Source organism: Equus caballus, chromosome 7 (assembly GCF_041296265.1).
Source record: "Equus caballus isolate H_3958 breed thoroughbred chromosome 7, TB-T2T, whole genome shotgun sequence".
NCBI lineage: Eukaryota > Metazoa > Chordata > Mammalia > Perissodactyla > Equidae > Equus > Equus caballus.
This window is the reverse complement of record NC_091690.1, coordinates 11,471,864-11,495,414: the sequence shown is the minus strand read 5'-3', so window position 1 is coordinate 11,495,414 and position 23,551 is coordinate 11,471,864. Positions and strand designations below refer to the sequence as shown.

General features: G+C 40.4%; 1 protein-coding gene across 1 annotated transcript in view; it reads right to left on the bottom strand.

Annotated features, from left to right (window-relative positions):
* Positions 1-23,344, bottom strand: part of ARHGAP42 (Rho GTPase activating protein 42) — a 262,991-nt gene extending 239,647 nt beyond the window's left edge. Inside the window, exon 1 of the mRNA XM_005614996.4 lies at positions 21,703-23,344. Coding sequence (XP_005615053.1) covers positions 21,703-21,856 — 154 coding nt within the window. The 5' untranslated portion in view covers positions 21,857-23,344. The remainder of the gene's footprint in view (positions 1-21,702) is intronic.
* Between the last annotated feature and the right edge of the window lie 207 nt (positions 23,345-23,551).

Genomic DNA, 23,551 nt, shown 5'->3' with positions numbered 1-23,551 from the left:
ACTAAATCCACATTAAGCTCGAATTGGTTTCCTTCCCTACTTACATGAAACAAAACCAGGACTGCTTCTCTATGGTTTTCTTTTTTGAACTTGTCCTCTACATAACCCAGAATCATCCTCAGATAATAAACGTTTAGTGATACTTGTTATTCAACAGATGTCTAAGCCGCTGGAATCTCTCATGAATATTTCATTCTCTAGTTTTAAGGACCTCAAGAGCTCATCCTGCAATTTTCCTCTCTTGCCCTCCTTCAGTTCAGTTCCACACAGATATCCACTGCCTTTCTCTTGTTGCTTATTTAATATTTCTGTTTGTTCCACTCAACATGTTGATTCTCAAAATAACCTTGAGATAGTTAAAAAGGGTAGGCGGGCTTTCTTATCCTTCCTGAAATTTCTCACAAGACTTCTTACAAAAAAAACAATGCTTTAAAGTAACTTCCTCTTTTTTGCCGATTTACCTGACAAAATTAAACTGTTTGCTATATTTCTATTTTTTTGGTGCATTTTTATGAGGAAACTCAGGTCACTCTCTAATAATATTATCTTCCTCCTAATGAGACAGACTTTACCAAAGGATATAAAACCACTAACATACAGTTCTATTTCATATAAGTAGACATGAGAAAGACAAGAGAAAGAACTGATGCTTCAGAAGTCAATCATTAGTAAATTCACTAAATAGAAAACTTCTATTGGTTTATTTCTTGAGTTAAGTACTGAATTTAATTGTTTCCATTAATTACCGACAGCATTCTTTGACCCAGGATCCACTGACTTTTTTCATTTACTTATACTTAATGAAATTCTGGTGTCTTAATTATCTAAGTTTAAAAACATCCTTTTCAATCAACCAAAAACAGGTTTTAACAAACAGTTTTAAAATACACATGCTGGTATATGCCACATTGCTGGCCATGGCCCATATTCAATACAGATTAACTCCACACCACTCATGGACCCAGCACAATTCAAGAGACAGAAACCACAGTAAATCAAAATACTGGACAGGCACAGGTCCCCATGAAGCTTGCATCTAGCAGATTCTATTAGTTTAGGCTAACTTCCAAAGACATTCACAGTACCCATTTCCAAGTTTTCTTCTCATTTCTCCTTTGTTAACTGCTTTAGTTAATACAAGAAATCAATTTCTCTGCCCTGTCATTGGATAATTCATTTCTCCTTCAGTGCTTTTGCCGGTGGTGTCCTGTTCAACAGACTCTCTTCCCACGTTAGTCCAATTTGTGGACGTCACTCTCCAAGACATGCTGACTGCAATTCCTGTAGTGAGCTCTCACCCACCTAACACCATCCATCTTAGTTCTTTTCACATATCTATGTTCTGTTTAGTTTGTAAGCTTTTCAAGAACCAGAATCACTGCTTCCTGAATCTTATACGGTCCCAAACCCCCGGTATAGTTGTATTTTTCATGGTAGATACTAGGTAAATCTTACTGACATTTAGCTTTCCTTGTGTTGGCATTCTGTTATCCTTTTCAATTACCTTTTTTTTAAAAAAAGAATAGAAACAAAAACTTTTTAATATGGCCAGTAGTAGTGAAAACAAGAAGGTTGAATATCTAATAAATCAGAATGAAATATACCTAGAGCCATAAGGAACTGCAGTGCTTATCCTTTTTTGTTTGGTTTGGGTTTTTTGGGCTTTTTTTTGAGGAAGATTAGCCCTGAGCTAACATCTGCTGCCAATCCACTTTTTGCTGAGGAAGACTTGCCCTGAGCTAACATCCGTGTCCAACTTCCTCTACTTTATATGTGGGATGCCTACCACAGCATGGCTTGCCACGTGGTGCCATGTCCGCACCTGGGATCCGAATCGGCGAACCCTGGGCCGCCGAAGCGGAACGTGTGCACTTAACCACTGCGCCACCAGGCCGGCCCCTGCCCTGCTTATTCTTGTTAACATCTTCAGATAAACATGTTCCCAAGCAGTAAGTTAAGTAGAACAGGAAATGGAATGCGGAGGGGCAGTCCCCTCAAAGGCAGATTATTACTTCCACCACGTTTTAAGTCTCGTCCCAGCTCTGCACACTTAAGGACAGAAACAGGAAAGTTACTTTCCCCTATTTCCCAACTGGAGATAAGAGTTAACAAGATGGCACAAAGGTATAATTAATTTGGGATCGAAAGTCAAAGTTAAATAAGAATTCTTTAGTCCTGTCTGCTGTAGTTCCACCTGACCAGCAAAAAAGAATCTGAGAAGCCAAGCCAGGTATCTCTTCTCTTCCCTGACCGACGTTTACTACCTCTTCATCAGGCCCAAGAACCATCTCCAGATGTTAGAGAGCTGGCTGTCACATGCGCTCAACAAAATTCCTTCCACACTGAAATTCTGGAATTCCCTCTTCTACTGGTGATAGAAGAAACATAAAAGACCCCATCAACTTTGGAAGTAGAGGTTAATAGGAATGGCTGCTTCAGATGGCAGTAAACTATCTCAAATAGCACACACACAAAAACACATACAATAATTTCTAAATTGTACCTATAAGTGGACATAAAATTCAATTCACTGTTCATCTTTTGAAGTGTTTTTATAAAGTTTAGCAGATTTAGGAATATGAAATGCCACTAACAAAAACCTTTTCACAGTGCATTTAAGAATTGACTTCATAGGTAAATACATTTAAATCCTCTTTAAGCAAATTGTTGCTTAGTCTCTAGATCATTTAAAACCTCTGCTAAAAAGATTCTCCCTATTTCCACAAAAATAGGATTTCAGAAATCTTTGCATCATTCTACCCACTATGGTTACTCATGATTTAAATAACAGAAAGGACAGGATACTGATACCATATTACAAAACCATACCTGTTCAGAGTGACCAGACAGAGCCCATTAGCCAAAATTCTTGCTTTAGATTATTCTTTGTTTTTCATTTTCAAAAGAGTACATAAGAAAATTGTGGCATAACAATTTTGCCAGAAAGGATGAATAATAAATATAATAAAATTCAAACCACATTAAAAATACAAACCCATGGATTACTAAAGTAAACAGAATGCAACAAATTTACTCAAATTTCAGCTTGATGTGGAAAGGCGATGAATACAGCAGACCACTTACAGTAATCCTTCCAAAGGAACAAATTGTTACACATTTCCTAAAGAATTCCCTAAAGTATAGCCAACAAATAGCTGATGTTTTATTACAGCAAATTCCTCTAAACTAAACACTTTAAAATTTCCAAGAATTATTTAGCAGAAATTAAAGAGAAATGAATTATTTTATTAGATCTTTTACTTTATTTTTTTTTTGAGGAAGATTAGCCCTGAGCTAACTACTGCCAATCCTCCTCTTTTTGCTGAGGAAGACTGGCCCTGAGCGAACATCCATGCCCATCTTCCTCTACTTTATATGTGGGATGCCTGCCACAGCATGGCATGCCAAGCGGTGCCATGTCCGCAACTGGGATCTGAACCGGCAAACCCCAGGCCAAGAAGCGGAAAGTGCGCACTTAACCGCTGCACCACCGGGCTGGTCCCTAGATCTTTTACTTTAGAATACTATCAAAGCACAATGCTTGATCCATAGTAGGTGATTAATAATTATCTGATAAATGAATGGATTTAATTATCATAATAAATCTGTGTGGCAAAGATGGCAATCCCAAATTTAGAGGAAACAGCCTCAGAGAGAGCTAAGGACTGGCCCAGGATGAAAGGGCACAGATGCTGGATAGGAAATCAATATTACCTGCTGTGGAAAAAGCACCATAAATGGGATCACTGTATCAGTGGGTATAAACCACTGAAGCTTCTTGAAACATATTACTAATTTATAAGGTTATCAGCAGCATAATGAAAGCAAGTCTTAGTACACTCTAACTAGCAAAAGGTATTTTTTTAAATCGTTTTAGCTAATTAAATAGATTAAAAAAAATTGTGTATCAGGTCACATGGTCACGATCCATTCACAGGTTGGTCTAACTGATGCCAAATCTTACCAGATGGTAGAACTCCCATTTCATGATCTGTGAGTCTCAAGCTTTCTCCCTTTAACCTTGACCCATCTGCCTCAATATCTGTTACCTCAAAGATAATAAGGTCCTATTTTTCTATGAGAGATTTTCACAAGAACTAGATCTGCTTCTGGTTGTTAAGAAAACATTACAAAGAAATCACATTTATTTGCATTCCTGGTAAAGATTAAGAGCTATTTTTATCCTTTGGCTAATCAATTGTCCTGTGTCTAGCGCTCACTTACCTACTGGCTTCCTAACTTTTCTGTCCCCCACTTATCTCACAGATGCTAACCATTGGGTTGTGGATAAATATTCATCACCTACTTACATCTATTGAGAAAAAATTCTCATTGGACAATATGAATACCTACATTTAAGAGGAAGGAAGAGGTAAAGGAACGCTGGAAGATTAAGAAGAAAAAGTTGAAAAGTTGATCAAGATTGATAAGAGAACTTGGCTTCACAGATGCCAAGGGGGAAGCTTCAAGAAGAAGGAGTGGTCAGTAGGGTAAAATACACAACCGTCCAGTATATGGCTGACCACAACGTCCTTTGGATTTGACAAGTGGTCACTAGAGTCCTAAGCTTTAGAATATCTCAGTGTTAAATCTTCACAAATTCAACATAACCACGTTTTCAACAGTTACCTGGCAATAAGTATGTACCTGGCAGAGTACTAGACATAAAGAAAGAGACATAGACCATAGTTTAAAGGAACCTGGGATAGGGGTGTGTGAACATGTATAATCTGAGGGGCTGGAGCAGCAGGGTAAACAGAACAACTGGTCAGAAAGAACCTAAAGTCAAAGATGCCCTAAGGGACTAGTTTGCCCTCTCTGACTAATAAGTAACTCCTTTAAAAAGGACAGTATTTACAGCATATAAAAAATTAAGTGATTTATAATTCCAAAAAACTAATAATTTAGGGCCTGACAAGAAACATCCAAGAACTGATTAAGCTGTCCATGTTAAGAAAAAGAAGCAATCTAAATGTGTGAGCCTGAAGAAGTTTTAAAAACAGTTAATTCTGATTTCCAGTTAAGTTCAGCAGATGCCACAGCTGCATGCCAATAACAGAATACGCTGGGACTTCCCAAACTCCGTGTCACAATGCGTATACCACAGGCTTCATTTCAGAATAACACATGAATGCAGATTTTAGGCAGGAAAAATTCTTTCAAAGATGAAAGTCTTACTCGATCACATAGCTGATACATGATCCAATTTCCTTTTGGTGAACTGTAGCAAACTGCAGATGTTTCTGTACTCAAAATGAAACCCACTCTGGTTTCACTTACATCGCATATGTAGACTGCTTTAAATTACTTACACATAAGTACCACCTTCAACCTGAGGACTTTTAGCCACATATACGCTAATAATAAAAAATATGCAGAAACAAGGAAAACATTTGACATAATAGTATAAATTTATATATAAACGGTATATATATTATTATTGTATTTATATTTTTAAATGTGTTCATGTGGACATGGAAGGTTAAATGAAAAACAAACTAAAATTTATCATCAAAGAAAGGCATAAAAAATATTTCCCATTTTAAACATTTTTAATATTGAGGTTATTTCATTTTTTCTGTTAAAAGATATGCTGTGATTATAATATTGACCATTTGCTGATTTCTACGTACCAGGCACTATGCTAGGTACATCTCACAGGAGACTTAATCCTCATGAAAAAAGTAGGTATTTTTATTATTATCTTCATTGTAAAAATGAGAAAACCAGGGCTTAAGGAGAACAACTTACTAGGGCCACTCAGCATACACACTCACAGTGACTTCACACACACACACACACTCAGTTTGTAGTACAGTGCCTAAAGTATGGTAGGTGATCCCAAGTGTTTCCTGAATAGACCTGAGTGGAAGGAGAATGGTTATTCACATTCTCATACGAGATCCCCAAGCTGTGTTGACTGCTATAATAGAGGTATGTACAAGGTTACTCTGTAGGGAAAGGTTGGCTAGAGGAGACAAAGGGTACTCACAGTACCTACTAAGTCTTAAACCCCAAGCAGTAACAACAAACACACCATACAATATTAGCAGCATGTCCTCAGTAAATGGAAACCCAGAAGAGCTGGGTCTCTTTTCTGTATTCCCAAATCCTGAAACAGTATCTGACATACAGCAAGTGCTAAATAAACATGCTAAGTGAATATGTCAGTAAATGTTGCAGCCTCTCTTTCTTATCCACATCTCTCCCCGCCTGTCACACTTTGCTCTTTGCATTTTCTCCTTGTTTCCTCCTCTCTACCTCTCTTGCCACAGTTTACACATATGTAAAAATTGCTATTGTCCTATGTTTACATTATGAGATTTTTAAATACTTATCCATCTGTAATGAAAATTAAGACCATGGAAATGTTTCCTCCTTAAATATCCACCAAGTGATTCTGTTTTCTCCAATAGATGTAAAGGCTATGTTTGAATTTGTTACGCGAAGTTATAACTTTGCTTTAACTATGCATTTAGCTCTCAAACTGCTTTCCATCATAAAAACTGTAATGTAAATGCTTATAAACCTACTAAGTTCCTATTTATAAGGATGAGTTCCAACACAGAGTTACCACATGACCCAGCAATTACAAACCTAGAGATACATCCAAGAGAATGAAAACACATGTCCACACAAAAACAGGTACACGAATGCTTGTAGCATTAGTCATAATAGCAAAAATAAGGAAATAAACAAAACAACCAAAATTTCCACCAACTCATGTGGATAAACAACAGGTGGTGGTGTATCAATATAACTGAATATTTGGCAATAAAAAGGAATAAAGTACATGCTAAAATAAGATGAACCTTGAAAATACGCTAAGTGAAAGAAGTCAGTCACAAAAGGTCACAGATTATATAATTCCATTAATACGAAAAGTCCAGAACCGGCAAATCTACAGAAACAGAAAATATACTAGTATAAGAGTTGCCAGGAGCCAGGGAAAAGAGAGAATGTGGAAGGGCTGCTGAAGGGCATAAGATTTCTTCCAGGGCAACGAACCATTCTAAAATTAGACAGTGGTTCCAAAATATACAAAGAACTCATACAACTCGACAGCAAAAGGAAACATCTGATTAAAAAACGGGCAGAGGATCTGAATAGACATTTTTCCAAAGAAGACATGCAAGCGGCCAACAGGTACATGAAAAGGTACTCAATACCACTAATCAGCAGGGAAATGCAAATTGAAACCACAATGAGGCATCACCTCACACCTGTTAGAAGGTCTGTCATCAAAAAGACAAGAAGATAACACACGTTGGTGAAGATGCAGAGAAAAGGGAACCCTTGTGTGCTCTTGATTGGGAATACAAATTGGTTCAGCCACTATGGAAAACAGTATGGAGGTTCCTCAAGCATTAAAAATAGAACTACCATATGATCCAGCAATCCCACTTCCGGGTATATATCCAAAGGAAATGAAAATAGGATATCGAAGAGATATCTGCACTGCCATGTCCATTGAAGTACTATTCACACTAGCCAAGACATGAAACAACCTAAGTGTCCATCAATAGATGAAAGGACAAAGAAGATGTGGTGTATGTATATATACACACACACACACACACAATGGAATATTATGCAGCCATGAGAAAGAAGGAAATCCTGCCATTTATGACAACAGGGATGGACTGTTAGGGCATTATACTAAGTGGAATAAGCCAGATAGAGAAAGACAAACACTGCACGGCATCAATTATGTGAGGCATCTAAAAGAGAAATAAATAAAGTCAAACTCATAGAAACAGAGTAAATTGCTGATTTCCAGAGGCTGGGGTGATAGGAGAAATAGGGAGAGGTTGGTAAAAGGGTACAAACTTTCAGCTATAAGATGAATAAGTTCTGAGGATCTAACGTAAAACATAGTGACTATAGTTGACAACACTGTATTGTATAACTGAAATTTGCTAAGACACTTTAACTTAAATTTTCTCACCAAGAAAAAAAAAGAAGATAAATATGTGAGGTGATGGATGTGTTAATTAACTAGCTGGTAGGAATCCTTTCACAATGTATACATACAGCAAATCACCACAATGTATACTTTAAATATCTTACAATCTTATTTGTCAACTATACCTCAATGAAGCTGAAAAATTTTTTAAAAATAAAATTAGTGGTGATGGTTGCACAACTCTGTAAACATATGAAAACCCAAAGAACTGTACAGTTTTAAAAGTATGAATTTTATGGCAGTGAACTATGCCTCAATAATGCTGTTTAAAAAATAAATGAGGGGCCAGCCAGGTGGCACAGAGATTAAGTTTGCAGGTTCCACATCTCGGCGGCCCGGGGTTCGCCGTTTCAGATCCCTGGTGCGGACAAGGTACCCCTTGGCACACGATGCTGTGGTAGGCGTCCCACATATAAAGTAGAGGAAGATGGGCACGGATGTTAGCTCAGGGCCAGGCTTCCTCAGCAAAAAGAGGAGGACTGGCAGTAGTTAGCTCAGGGCTAATCTTCCTCTAAATAAATAAATAAATAAATAAATAAATGACATGCCACAACTAAAGACATACAACTATGTACTGGGGGGATTTGGGGAGAAAAAGCAATTAAAAAAAAAAAAGATTGGCAACGGTTGTTAGCTCAGGTGCCAACTTTTAAAATAAATAACGTAATTAATTAATTAAATAAATGGCATTTTAAAAGAAGGCATTCCCATACAATTAAAATCAACACTTTGAAACAGCATCTTGAAAACAACATATGCTTTGTTACAAATAGGAAACAAAATAAATCATTTGTACCATTTCACTTTCCTAGCAATAGCTCCTATATTTGAGTTACTACATATTATTGTCACTGATGAAGAGAAAACTCATTCTCCAATACAAACATCAATTCCTTGAATAAGCCTGCTCTAACCAATCTCATTCTGGTAAATCTACATAATATGCTACTGGCTTTTGACTAAAGTATTTGTCTTCATATAATAAATTTCAGAATTAGTTCCAACATTAAGTGTTTAGTGACAACCTGTGGACTTCTGCATCTCCAAACATTAGTCTGACACAACTTTTTATAAGTTCAGTCATTTAATGGACATTGATGAAAAATGTATCATGTGTCCAGATCTAGGGTCCCAAAGATTTGGTGCCAACTCTTACAGAGCAAACTTTCTAGGGAGAAAAACAAACAATCAAATCATCAAAATAAAATGTGATGAATGCCATGTTTATTAAAAAATCATAAAATCTCAGATGGGAAAGTTCCTTAAAAAGACAGCTAGCCCCGTGGCTGAGTGGTTAAGTTCGCACACTCCGCTTCAGTGGCCCAGGGTTTCGCCAGTTCGAATCCTGGGCGTGGACATGGCACGGTCGTCAGGCCATGCTGAGGCAGCGTCCCACATCCCACAACTAGAAGGACCCACAACTAAAAACACACAACTACGTACCGGGGGGCTTTGGGGAGAAAAAACAAAAATAAAATCTTAAAAAATAATAAATAAATAAAAAATTTTTAAAAAAAGACAGCTAACCTATTCCACAGAAGCAATGGCTTACTCTCACTGCAAGCCACGTTCAAGGTACCAGACAACGATACGTGGTCTACAGTTCCCACATCAACATTAACTACAGTGCCCTCTCTACATATGGTGCATTTCTCCAGGTAAGGTAAGGATTTTGCTTAGAAAAGCCACTTCACATCCTTTTTTCAATAAAATATAGTGGTTGTTGTTTATAACTCTAGTCTAATTTTGCTGCCTGGTCTCAACATTAGCTAGAAAGGAGATGAGAAAATTAACACTTAGGGGCCGGCTCCGTGGCCGAGTGGTTAAGTTCACGCGCTCTGCTGTGGCGGCCCAGGGTTCGGATCCTGGGTGAGGACATGGCACCGCTGGTGAGGCCACGTTGAGGCGGCGTCCCACATCCCACAACTAGAAGGACGTGCAACTAAGATATACAACTGGGGGGGGGGGGTGTTGGGGAGATAAAGCAGAAAGAAAAAAAAAAGATTGGCAACAGTTGTTAGCCCAGGTGCCAATCTTTAAAAAAAAAGAAGAAAAGAAAATTAACAACACCAACTACCATCCATTGTGCTAGACACTTTACATGTGTTCTTATTTAATCCTGAAAATATGCATATAAAATAAATATTACTCCCACATTATAGACAAGGAAAACCACAAACAAAGTCACGTGACTTGCTCAAAGCCATGTAGCTAATAAGTGGCAGAAATGGGACTGAAAAGCCCTGTTCTGATTCTAAAGCTCAGGCTCTTTCCACTATAGCAGGCTGACTGCTGTTAATGCTAAATCTTCAATGAATCTACTTAACGTTGAAATGTTCTAATGATTAAAGATTAAATATTATTAGCACTGCACATGTGTGAATAATAATGCTGAGCTCAGCCAAAGAACAACCCCTCTCTGTTTCTTTTAGCCAGATTTAATGTTCAGATTATTTGGATAAACTGGGATTAGCTTAAATTAACATCTGTTCTGACAGAAGTGCAAAACACAATCTCAAACAAGAAACGAGTAAATCCAAGCCATAACCCAAGGACTTAAAGTGAGAAGAGTCTCTTGCAACTGACATCTGGGTTTTGCATCCTTGTTTCATCCTTTCTCATGCCCACTCATCAGTGGCTATCACAGAACATCATGCTCATGAACATCCATAGAACATCCATAGAATTCTAATTTCCATTAAAACAGTCTGAGGAACCAAGGCAATAATGGGAAGACATGCACCCAACAGAGTTTAAACCCAACAAACCTGGAAGCTCTCTGCCATCCTTGTTCAGGATTATTCAGGATCTGTATTTTCTTTCTTTAATCCCCTGAAGCTGGCCTTTTCCAGTCCTTGCGTCACTTTCCAAAGTGTCCCTAAAGTCTAGACTTCCTATTAATTGTTCCAAACTTACCCTAGCCCCAGGGCAGGGCTCTCCTTAAACTCACAAATACCTTAAGAGATATCTTTTTTTTTTTTTGGAAGAAGATTAGCCCTAAACTAACTGCTGCCAATCCTCCTCTTTTTGCTGAGGAAGACTGGCCCTGAGCCAACATCCCTGCCCATCTTCCTCTGCTTTATATGTGGGACGCCTACCACAGCATGGCTTGCCAAGCAGTGCCACATCCGCACCCGGAATCCAAACCGGCAAACCCCAGGCCGCTGAAGTGGAACGTGGGCACTTAACCGCTGCGCCACTGGGCCGTCCCCGAGATATATTTTTTTTTAATAATCTGTTTTGTCTTTAGGGTGCCATCCAAATATCCTCTCCTGCCAACTCTGGCACCAATTCAATGACACCGCCTTTTCTGGATCAACTAGCTAACAGACTCAGTTCAATTTTCTCAATGAACCAAGTGAATCTTACTCTTCAACTTTTAATTAATTATTCTTTTTTCCCATAATTCCCTGCTCCCAGAGCCTCCAGCATTGCCTTACCAATCTCACCATTTTCTTTTCTCACCAGTAACCACCAGGATGATCTCACCTCAAGCATAAGTACATTTACAAAACATCGGTGCAGCATAACAAACACCCAGGAACGTGCTTTTCTAAGCCACTGTCTGCCTTCAACACAGAAACCAATGTGAAAAAAAGTCTCTTATTTGCAGTTTGGCCTGTTAGATTTTGTGAAATTGTCTATTTCACTTCTCACAAGTGCAAACTGTGACCAGCATTTTTAATACCGTTTATAGACCACTGACCTGAGCCAGCCGAACTAGAGCACCAGCAGATAGGCCCAGAAAGTCTCAAAATCCAAGTGGCTGCTTACAATCCCTAAATGCCAACCTCATGCTTTTCTGGTTCCCACATCATAGTGGATAATCTTTTCTTTAAAATAAAACCATGCCAAATCTTATAGTCATTTCCTGCCAAACAGATTTAATTTGGGAGACACACAAGCCCATGCTTTAACATTCAATTAAAGTATTTTCACTTCAATAATCCCATTTCTACACAATACGATAACACTGACAAGAATCAGTTAACGTCAAATCTTGAAAAAGCTGACATTATTAGGATTACAATGATCCTGCCTAAAGCAAATGAAAATGATGCTACATTTTCATATTATGTTATTATGCACTTTTTTCCATTGGCTTGAATGAGAATCCTACAAGGAATGTAGGGTGAATGCTACTTCCATTTTTGATGAAAATAGGATCTAGGACAGGTGGCTTGTACCCGTGCCACTAGTTAGTGGCAGTGGCCAGGACCAGAATGAAGTGCTAACTCTTGGTCCTGTCTGCTGTCCTCTGGGTGCTGTCCTCTGGGTTTTCCAGTACTGAAAGCCAGTATGACCAGGCCAGAGCAGCTGAAGCCTGGGAGGAGCAGTATTAAAGAGCAAACTTGTAGACCCCATTCCCCGGCTCGTATACGTCACAGACATTCAAAATCCTCCTCCATATCGTGCTCTTCTTAATAAAATGTAAATTGGTTCATGTTCAGCAATTACTCAGCATCCACAATATGGTCAGAGCTGGTTAGAATACAGATATCTCTGGCACCTAGAAGTTTATATTCAAAAGACTAAGTAAAACCTAATAAACAGAGATGCACAGGGAGTCCACCGTGTGACTATGGAGGCAGAGACTGGAGTGACACATCTACATGCCGACAACACCAGAAGCCAGGAGCAACAAGGAAAAATCCTCCCGCAGAGTCTTCAGAGAGAGCATGGCCCTGCCAACACCTTGAGTTTGGACTTCCAGCCTCCAGAACGATGAGAAAATAAATTTCTGTTGTTTTAAGCTAAGAAAAAAATCATTTCATTTATATGAACACATTATACATATATATGTGTATATACACACACACAAATACACACACTGAAGGAGTATTAATGCAGGCTGAGAAAATCTAAGATATTGTGAGCATGGAAAGTCAGGACTAACCAGATATTAGGATCTGGGTGGAGTGAAAAAACTCCAGTTTAAAACTGGAATTTAAAAACAAGTAGAAGAGGGGCTGGCCCCATGGCTGAGTGGTTGAGTTTGAGCACTCCACCTTGGTGGCCTGGTTCGGATCCTGGTGCAGACCTACATACCACTCATCAAGGCATGCTGTGGCAGCATCCCACACAGAAGAACTAGAATGACTCATAACTAGGATATACAACTATGTACTGGGGCTTTGGGGAGGGCAAAAAAAAGAGGAAGATTGGAACAGATGTTAGCTCAGGGCCAATCTTCCTCACCAAAAAAACAACTAGAAGGAAATAAGAAGTGCTAGAAGGACTCAGGTGTTTCTAATATCCAAGATGACCAAGTGGATGAGGAGGTAACTAAACAAATGAGAACACAAAGAGAACAAGCTGGAGGAGAAGCAAGAACCTCATTTGACACACTGAATCTGAGGTGCCTGCAGCACATCCAGGTGGTGTTATGTAGGAGGCTGGTGAAAATCCAACCCAGAGCTCAGGAAAATGAGGTCAGGGCTGGAAGCCTGGGAGCAGAGTTACCACACAAGGAAAGCAAACAGTAAAAGGGCTAAGAAGGAATCCTTGTGCACCACCAACATTTAAGAGAAGGATAGAGAAAATACACTGAGAAAGGATGAGAATTCCAGCAAGATCTCATACCAAGCAAAAGGTGCAATGATGGAGCTGGGATCCAGAGGAAGTAATAATGTCAGAAAGGGTCACCTATGGGCCCGCCCAGTGGTGCAGCAGTTAAGTACGCACATTCCACTTCGGCCGCCCGGGGTTCGCCGGTTTGGACCCCGCATGCGGACATGGCACTGCTTGGTAGGCCTCCCACGTATAAAGTAGAGGGGGTGGGCACGGATGTTAGCTCAGGGCCAGCCTTCCTCAGCAAAAAGAGGAGGATTGGCGGCAGATGTTAGCTCAGGGGTAACTTTCCTGAAAAAAAAAAAGAAAGGGTCACCTAAGGAAAACCAGGGTTGAGAAGCAGTCAGTAGAAGGCTTGAAAACTCCCTATTACCTATGTTGACATCATTTTTTCATGAGTACACAGCTTTCCCAAATCTTCCCAGATAGCGTACCCCTTAAAAACTCACCCCTAATATCTCTTTTGTTGACAATTTTTAATTGTCGGTCAAATCTTCCACAACCAACTTTTAAAATAGTTGGAAGGCTCATCTCTTATTCCTTGGATTCTCCAGTGTCACATCATAACTTTTTTCATAGAAGGCACACAAAATCTGATACAAGTTCCAAAAACATTATATTTACATTGTTTTCACAATGAATTTTAATTTGCTTCTCCTTACTAATCCCTCCCACCACCACCACCACTCACCCCTGCCCCCTGTTTTTGGCCATGTCTTTCATTCAGACATTTTAAGGAATAAGGAAATTCAATAAATGAAAAAGAGAAAATTCTCACCATGCAAAGTAAAACCAATTTACATAGCTTCCATTTGAAAAAGGATAATACACTTTAAAGACCACTCATTTCTCTTAGCAGCTTACCACTCCACTCCACACAAACACATACCAGTTTTCTAAATTAAATCATCACTTTTCCTGTGTACTAAAGAGAGAACTGAAGCTGGATCTTTCATCTGGATAAGCTCCAGCATATGTTTACATACAAGGGAATCCTATTTGGCACGTCTTTCATAAACTAGCAGGCAGTATGGCTTTTTAGATGTGCGTGAGGAAATATCATAGAAATTCCACCACTGAGAAAAGTGTCTGACTTCCAAATGAAAGGGGGCATTTCATGTCTACTCACATTTTCCCAGAGTAAAGTCAAAGTTCAGGGAGAGGACTATTAATGTAGCAAGGTTATATGCATGGAGCATTTTTTCTGATTTTTTTTCATAACGCCTGTCATTGAGAACCAACCATCCTTCACAAAATACATGACACTCTCCATTATTCCCAAGAATTACCCAAATCAGATAAACCAACAACATAAAAAATGTCAAGTTTTGGCATTTTTAAAATACCCTTAGGAATGGAGACTTCTACCAAAGAATCTAAAAATTGGAACTGGAGAATCTGTAATAATTAATATAAAATAATATATAAAGAGTTAGTCTTATCCTAGCCTTTTCCCACCATGTTCCCTGTAAAACTTAAAATTTAAAAAATTACTCTCAAATGAAAGATGCAAAATATTTGAAAATCAGGGCTATTTTTCTCCTTTTATGCATGCACACCTGTGCAACAAAGGAAAAAGCTTGAAAAAACTGGCAGATTATTAGCTACTATAAGGTACCTTAGTATTCCACAATTCACTTTTTCTGAAGCAAATCCCATTCCTTACACAGAGGGATGTACTTGTGTGATTTGCCGTCAACACTTTCTTCGGCATTATAACTGGATTCTTGATAATAAAATCAGAATACTGCAGATATGAACAATGGCCTATTCGGATTAACCAAACATTCCAGTTAGATGTAATCCTATAGTGAAGGATCCACATTACCTGAAACATCCAGACCAAAGTTTAAATTCATCTGGCCAAAGACAAAACTGTGAAACTAATTACACTTCTATTGACCGTCCTGTTTCCATCCTGCCTCTTTTCCTTTGCTTCAAGGGCCACAAAGATTAGCAAATATTACAGAAGTCTCTACACTTATAGAAAACCTAGCCACTACAACTCAGAATAGGGCAGATGCAGAAGATGAAGCACAGATTCCATGCACTAAAGAGCCAGGTGCTCAGCAACTGGTTTTAATTTTCAGGCTTAAAGGCAGCAAGAAGCAGGTAGCAAGTCCTTGGTTGATGAGGCCAGACCCACTGGGGATACGTTATAAGGATTATTAGATGCTGGGCAGAGATTCAGCGGGCTAGAGGAAAAAGGAAGACTGGTAGAGCTGCCAGCTGAAACTGGTGGGTGGCAGGTGGGGGTATGGGGAGGCTGGCACCTGCCTAGAAGTCTGAAATGAGCAGAAATTACCATCCAGACATCAGGGATGGCTGGGGCCAGAATAGGTGGCAATCACAGCTCTGGCAAGACACAATATTCATGAAAGAGATTCGAGACTAAATAACACCCCTTTGCTTTACCCTTTCTTATCTGTCCATAATACACATTTCATTGTTGCATAATATTTACTGAATGCAGCTTAATCATCTGAAATTTTTTAATCTAATATTTCAAAGATTTGCTATTCTCTATGTATACATTATCTGAATAAAACTGCAGTTACACCAAAGCAATACTGATCTAAGCTTTAGTTTTTTCTTTATAATCTGAGTGATAACTTAAGCATCATCAACACAATTAACATCGTGCTCTCAGAAATGTTAATAATTGAAAAGATGTTTGTTAAAGCAGCTTTTCAGTGACTTAAAAGTTTCGTGGTGACCTGAATTTTCTGCACCCTCAGTACCTTGATCATAACTGTCACAGGAGCCAGTGTAAAAGGTGGTTATTGCTGAGCCGTTCTCCTCCATGAAACAGGAACCGTTTTCCACTCTCCCAGCAACCCACTCGCTGGCCTTCTAAGAGGACAGCCCCTCCATTACTACCTGCTGGAAAAGGAAATCCAATGGAAATAAAGACAGTGTTAAAGGGCACCTATTAAGCTCATGTTGAGCATCAGAAGAGAGGTAAACGGAAGTACTCAGCCAGCACAACTTAATTCTATTTTGATGAGCGCCAAGGCTCCCATTTAAATTAACACAAGTATAACTGCTTTCACTTGTACACATCTCTGAAGCAGAACCTTAAAGCACCACATTCCTAATCTACCAGTTCCTAAAATTAATTACAGTTCATTTGAAAGACACAGTTATTTCTGCTCATTTAACTCAAATCCTAATGACTATAGGAACCAAATGAATGGCTGAAGTAATTACACATCCACACCTCTGATGAGGCTGCCCAGCTAAAGAAGCAACACAGGGCTAGCGGAACAAGCAGCAGGGGATTAGCTCTTACAGGGTAAACAAGAATCTACCAGGTTTGGGGCCGGCCCAGCGGCGCAGCGGTTAAGTTCGCACATTCTGCTTTGGCAGCCGGGCTCTTGCGGGTTCGGATCCCAGGTGAGGACCTGCACACCGCTTGGCAAGCCATGCCGTGATAGGCATCCCACATAAAACAGAGGAAGATGGGCTTGGATGTTAGCTCAGGACCAACCTTCCTCAGCAAAAAGTGGAGGATTGGCGGCAGATGTTAGCTCAGGGCTAATCTTGCTCAGAAAAACAATCTACCAGGAGTTCTGCTTAAACTAACTCAAACCTAGGTGCAGATTTAAATACCAAAAATAGCCTAAAACAATAGCAGTTCTCCTAAAAGTTGAAGGATGACCAAGGAAACAGCACAATAACTATAGAAAGTCTTTCAAATTTCTTAAACTTGTCTTTTTCCTCGCTTTTATTTAACTCCTTCCCTGTGCCACCAAAAACTCTGGTAGTAAAGTGGGCCTTTGAACGAACACACAAATAGAGCCTGCCTTCAAGTGAAAACAGGCTAAGTCAAGACTCCAAAACACAGGAAATGGAAGGCAGGGTATTTCAATGTCACCTTTGCATTTATGGTTTTCTTTTACTATAAACAGCTACTTCATCCGCAGACCACAAGTGCACCATACCAGTGTACTTCAAACTCTCTGTGGACACTGAGGGTAGACACCTTTAAGACACTGTGGGCTTCCCTCTTGCTAATGGCTTAATTAACTACATATTCCACATCAACTTATGTGCAACCAACATCTACCACTCAAACAGATGCCCTTCTTATTTGTGTGAGGGATCACTAACGCCAGGAACTAAAGCTTTAAGAACAGAAGCAATATGATCCACAAATAAATAAAGTTTGTGATAGAGAAAAGGCCATTATCAGGGCAAGCAGATTTTGAAGAACTGCAATTTCAACCAAGAAAAGGAGTGAGAAAATGAATCAACTCACACAAGATATTATCAGCAGTCTTTAGATGGGAGGAAATTTCATTTCAGCAAAACATCAATGTGGTTGACAAGTTTTTTATTGGTTTCACAGTATTATTTATATTTAATTTGAAAAGTGATTTGCTTTTAAGATTGTATGAATAAGCATAAGAATTATAGTTTCATGCTTGTATATATTTATTTAACTATCATAATAAAGAATTAAATCTATATTAGACACCACTAACATTTTTTTTTTTTCCTTTAAAAGCCCAGACATACAAGTTTGAGAAACATTATCCTAAAGGCAGAAGAAATAGCTGGCCAATTCCACCTTAAGGCAATGAGAAGAAGGAGATCATCCTAAGAAAGGAGGGATGGCCAAGATGCTACAGGGCAGGGTGGAGGAAAGAATGTTGACAGGCTCTGCCCCATGCCCAGTCAATTCAATTCAATGAGTATAATTCTATTTCTACCCTTTTTTTCTCTTATCTTCTTTTGGGGAGTTGGGGGGGCATCTGTCTATTCTTACAAGGACAAAGCTTTATTTAAAGATGATTCTTTGAATTCAAAAGTATAAAGAAAAGAGGAAGTAAAGGGGGAATTATATGAGAAAGCCATTTTGAAATGTTTCCTTAGATATGATACATAAAAGCAGAAAATAAACAAGCAAAACTAGCTTATGATTTCACAACTTAAATTTTAAGACTGGCACCTGGTAAAGGATCAAAGTTTATAGATAACAGTTGATGAAAAGGGTGGAGATTTTGAGTCATAGAACATGAACTAAAACCCAATTCACCAATATCAAACATTCTCAAACATCAATCACCAAATGTCTATATGGCGTGTGAAAAAATGAACAAATAACCCCAGTGGTAAGATTTTTATAGATGTTCCCTCATTTTATAAGAAAGGTAGGACCCAGAGAGATTAAGTTCTTTGCCAACCATGACAGCATTTGACAGCACCAGAATTTAAACTCAGGTCTATGTCAACCCACTTAATTAACTATCATCCACTTTCTCAGAGTGGATGTGAATACGAAATGCAATAATTCATTTTAAAAATGTTAAGTATCTTACATATATTATTTAAAATTGAAATCAACTAGTCAAGATCTTCATTTATAAGGACCCTTTCAAATACTCTGCTGAAGAGACCTACTTCCTGAACCAAAGATCACGGAACATATGTGACTCCTATTAGAACTCTCAAGCATGTATTAATATTAACCAAGAGTGCATGCTAAAACTCTCACCAGAAAAGTTATTAACTAGGATGGAAATAATATAAAGATGCTTAGAAATGCATCGATGGTTGTCAACTCAGAAAGGTTATATTAAGAAACCACTAATTGGGCTGGACCAGTGGTGCAGCAGTTAAGTTTGCACGTTCCGCTTCGGCAGCCCAGGGTTCACAGGTTCAGATCCCGGTGCAGACGTGGCACTGTTTGACAAGCCATGCTGTGATAGGCGTCCCACATATAAAGTGGAGGAAGATGGGCACAGATGTTAACTCAGGGCCAGTATTCCTCAGCAAAAAAAAAAAAAAAAAAAAAAAAGAGGAGGATTGGCAGCAGATGTTAGCTCAGGGCTAATATTCCTCACACACAAAAAAAGAAACCACTAATTATTAATGAAAATAGCAAAGTGCTAACAATAAAACTGAAATGGATAATGGATACACTGAAACAGTAAGTATAGAGCATGGAAAGGAATAGTTCGAAGTTAGGGAAGGTGAAGGCTTCCTGAGGAAGAAAGGAAAAACTGTCAGAAGGGGCAGGATGAGAGGAAGGATTCCTTGGTGGATCTGGGCAAGAACTAAGCAGCCTCCAAGGTCTTCAGACACACTCCTACCCTCCCATCCAAGCAGCTTCAGAGAGCACGCACTTAGCAGCTGCGGCAGAGCCTCAAAGCATCCTCCCCAAGGGACAGAAGGTAGCTTGGTGGGAAAAAGCAGTGCCATCATGTGACTTCAAAGGTTCCTCCGCTCCAAATCACTCCCATTTGGCAGCTGATGCTGGGAATTCTTTTAATAAGGAACAAAACGTTTTCCTTCCGCATTGAGAGGATAATCAAATGTTAGTTAAAGTCATGTACTGTCATCACAAACCTAAGAATCCTGGAAAGACAGCAGGTTGTATATTTAAGTACATAAGGCCAAATTAATGAGGCAGGGGCTATACGTTCCAGAAACTTACACTCGAGATTTCCTCACTTATGAATGGAAGAATAAACCTAACAGAATGGGAATCACCTGATTTTTGCAAGGCTAGATTCCAAAACCATAAATAATGTACATAATATTACTAGTTAAATAATGCACATTTCAGAGTTTTTATCACAGCTTTGTAAGTTTTTCAACTTTTGAAATACTAAAACCGATCTTCAGCAGAGTGAGGAGAAAATGTTATTTGTAGACCATCTGGCAGACCAGCCAGAGTTGGCTTGACATTTAGCACTCTTAGATGGGGAAACTCTTTTGCAAGAAGCATTATGCTCTCTAGGATGCAAATAGGCTGGTCCTGAGACATCAACCAGGATTTGCAAACCAGAAGAAAGGAGAGTTCACACCTGTGTATACACAGGATGTAAAGAACTGCAGATAAACTATATTTTTCACAAATCAGTAAATCCTGTTATCCATTGTAGCCTCAAATTCAGAAATTAAGTGAATGTAACACAAGTGATAGGAAAAGGTTTTGACATTTGGGATGGTTAAAATAAAAAAGGATTTGGGAGCACACTGTTTCAAGACACTTTGCTAAGCTCCATCCTTACCATTAATACATGCTTCAAAATACAGATCAGATGCTAATGTTGTCTCAGTTTCAGGTACACACTCATCGGCATCAAGTTGTTACTGACCTTGCACTTGACATGTACAATCATGCTTCCCTTACATATGTCCTGGGGATTGCGAGATCACCCCAAGGCCTCTCCACCTTATGAAAATACCTCCCTCACCCAGCTATCAGAGGTCAGAGATTCCAGGGCTTCGTTTCAGCGGCTAACACCTTCAAAAGCCTCTATTCAGACGCAAATGCGTCCTGGGAAAGGTAACAAGTTAAGCCTATCATTTAGCACTCAACTCTCTATAAGAGAAACTCGAGTTTCTTTTCCTAAAACTCTGTCTTAGTAACTGAAAGTGAAAACCAGAGGATCCAAGAGGGAGTAAAGAAAATCCGATGAGAGGTGGGTGGGAAAGGAGAGGGGAAAAGCCCCTAAGGGCCGTCTTTACTTCCTATTGATCATCACAAGTTCTGACTGGCCTTCCCCACTGAACTCCCATCCCCAGTGACTCGACCAACATCAGATTTACAATCCAAACCAAAAATTAAGATACAAAAAACTTGTGGAGAGAAAATCCACTGGGACCATGCTGTCTTCGATCATCTTACTAAATGGCAAAACTACAAATGTATATTTTTTTAAAAAGCCAACTCAATGATTGTGCCCAATGCAGAGCCACTGATGTACCCAAGAAAGTAATCATTTTCTTTTAACATCACTAAATAAATTAGCTTTGTTTTGTCCTCAAGACAAACTCTTGAATCCCTCCGTAAGAACTTTTTTAAAAGTGTTCAAACTAGATAGACTAAAATTACAAAAAAAGACGAATAAAAAAGCCCCCAACATTTTTGCAGGAGCGTTATACAAAAAGATGACTTTGAACAACTTTCCTCAGGATATACTCCAGTGTCCAGGAGAGAACTCTCCCTTCTCTGTAGACATGGAAGTAAATAAGAACACCTAAGAACAAACTTCGTTGGCCACCAGCAGGGGAGCTCTTCAGCTTTTGTCCCCAAACCCATTCAAACAAAAGAAGCTCGGTCTCCTCCATCCCACCCCTCAGACGAGCACCCTGCGGGGACTCTCCAGATCCCCGCGCCCTCTCCACCCTCCCCCGCCAGCTCTACTTACTCCTCAGCGCCCCAATGAGCAGAGAGCCATCCTTAATGAGCTCTTTGATGAACTTGTTGGTTCGCTCCAGCTCAATCTCGTGACACTGTAGGCGCTCCCTGAAATCCGGGCTGTCCAAGTAGGAATCGCTGAACTCCAGAGTAGGCAGCCCCATGGCACAGGCACTGCCAGCGGCCGCCGGGGACACGTCCGGGCCGGCAGTCAGGGCGGAGACAGCCGGCGACCGCGGCTGGCGCTGGGGACGCGCGATCGCGGGCAACGCGCGGGGACGCTAGGGGACGGCGCAGAGGAAGCGGGCCCCGAGCGCCGCGCCGCCTGCGCCGGGCTCCTGCGGCGCGGCGCTGCCTCTGGGCTCAGGCTTCCTCCCCTGCGGCGAGGCGAGCGCAGACGCGGGCAGTGGGCCGAGGCGCGGGGCCACTCAGGTCGTTGTCATCGGGGCGCATCGTCGCTGCGAGCGCGCGGGCGGCGGAGGCTCCGGGCCGCGGCCGGAGCAGGAAAGTTCTCTCGCGGCGCGCAGACACTTCCGGCAGCTCCACTCTCCTACTCTCTTGACAGTCGCTTGCGCTCTGAGCCAGGAGCGCCCAGCCGCCACTCCGGCCGGGCCGGGGAAACCCTCCCCCACGGCGGACGCAGGCTCAGAGCGCTGGCGAGTCGAGCCCGGGCTCGGAGACCCTCCTCCTGCCGCCGGCTCCCACCCCGCGCCACCCCGCGCCACCCCGCCCCTTCTCCCATTTACCCTCCTGCCCCCACCCAGCGGACGCCGCTGCGCTCCTGGGCTCCGCGCAGCTGCCTTGCGATTGCGCTCCTGCCCTCTCCCCGGGCGTTAACCCTGTCCCCTCCTGGGCACCTGGCTAGCCCACGGTGACACTTTGGGGTCCTCCACTCCACGAAAGGTCCTCACACTCCCAACGTACCTCCCCTACCCCTCCTCCTCGCCACCCACTCCCTAGAATTGTCTGGGAGAGAAACCAACATTAATTGTCCCTACAGTTAAGAGATCATTTTGAAGCCTGGTTGGAAGATGCTGCTTTCTGATGGACTTGACTTCCCACGTCTCCGCTGAATGTATTTCAGTTCCAGGTTCAAATGTTTTCCTCTTTCCCACCGTTCACTTCATCGGGGTTTTTATATTCCAAACGAAAGCCCTCAGAGGCCTTGGGCTGTTTGTTGCTGTTGTTTTTCCAAGTTGCTGTGAAGGTGGGAAGATTTTAGGTCATTCTCAGCCCCCAAAACGCAACTCAGACGTAGGTGTTCCTACCTCTAGTAGAATAGCTATTTGCATCACAATACTATATCTTTTATGGGCACCTGGATGGAACTGCCCTACAAGCATGGAGATTTTCAAATTGTTGGAGTTGGTTGGAGTTCCAAATGACTAGTTAATTCTTACCAAGAGGCTGTTACCCCTCCCCTGCTAGAGGAACACCTAATAAATTTCTGTTCTCTCGAAACCTTGACAGCAAAAGCAACTGCTGCTGTACATCTAGTCCTGCCATCATCTATAGGATTTCTGAGAACTCAGTTATTTTTCTTAAGGATCTGCTTTTAATTTCTGTGTTTTCATTGCTTTGTCCATTTGAACCATCTGTTAAAAAAACTCTTCTGCAGATCATGGGAAAAATTCCATTAAAGTGCTTTACATTTTTCCAAATTGAGTTTCAGAGACTGTCAAGACTTTTAGTTTCAAATGGTTAAAAACAAAAAGTACACATAAACATTAAAAATAGCTTGTAAACCTTAAACTAAGATAAGATGATGTAAACAGTATACTTGATGGCTTTGATTTAAATACTGAGCCAGGGAGTTGGCCTTAAAAAGCTTCCATCCATATTTATGTCAATAGACCTGA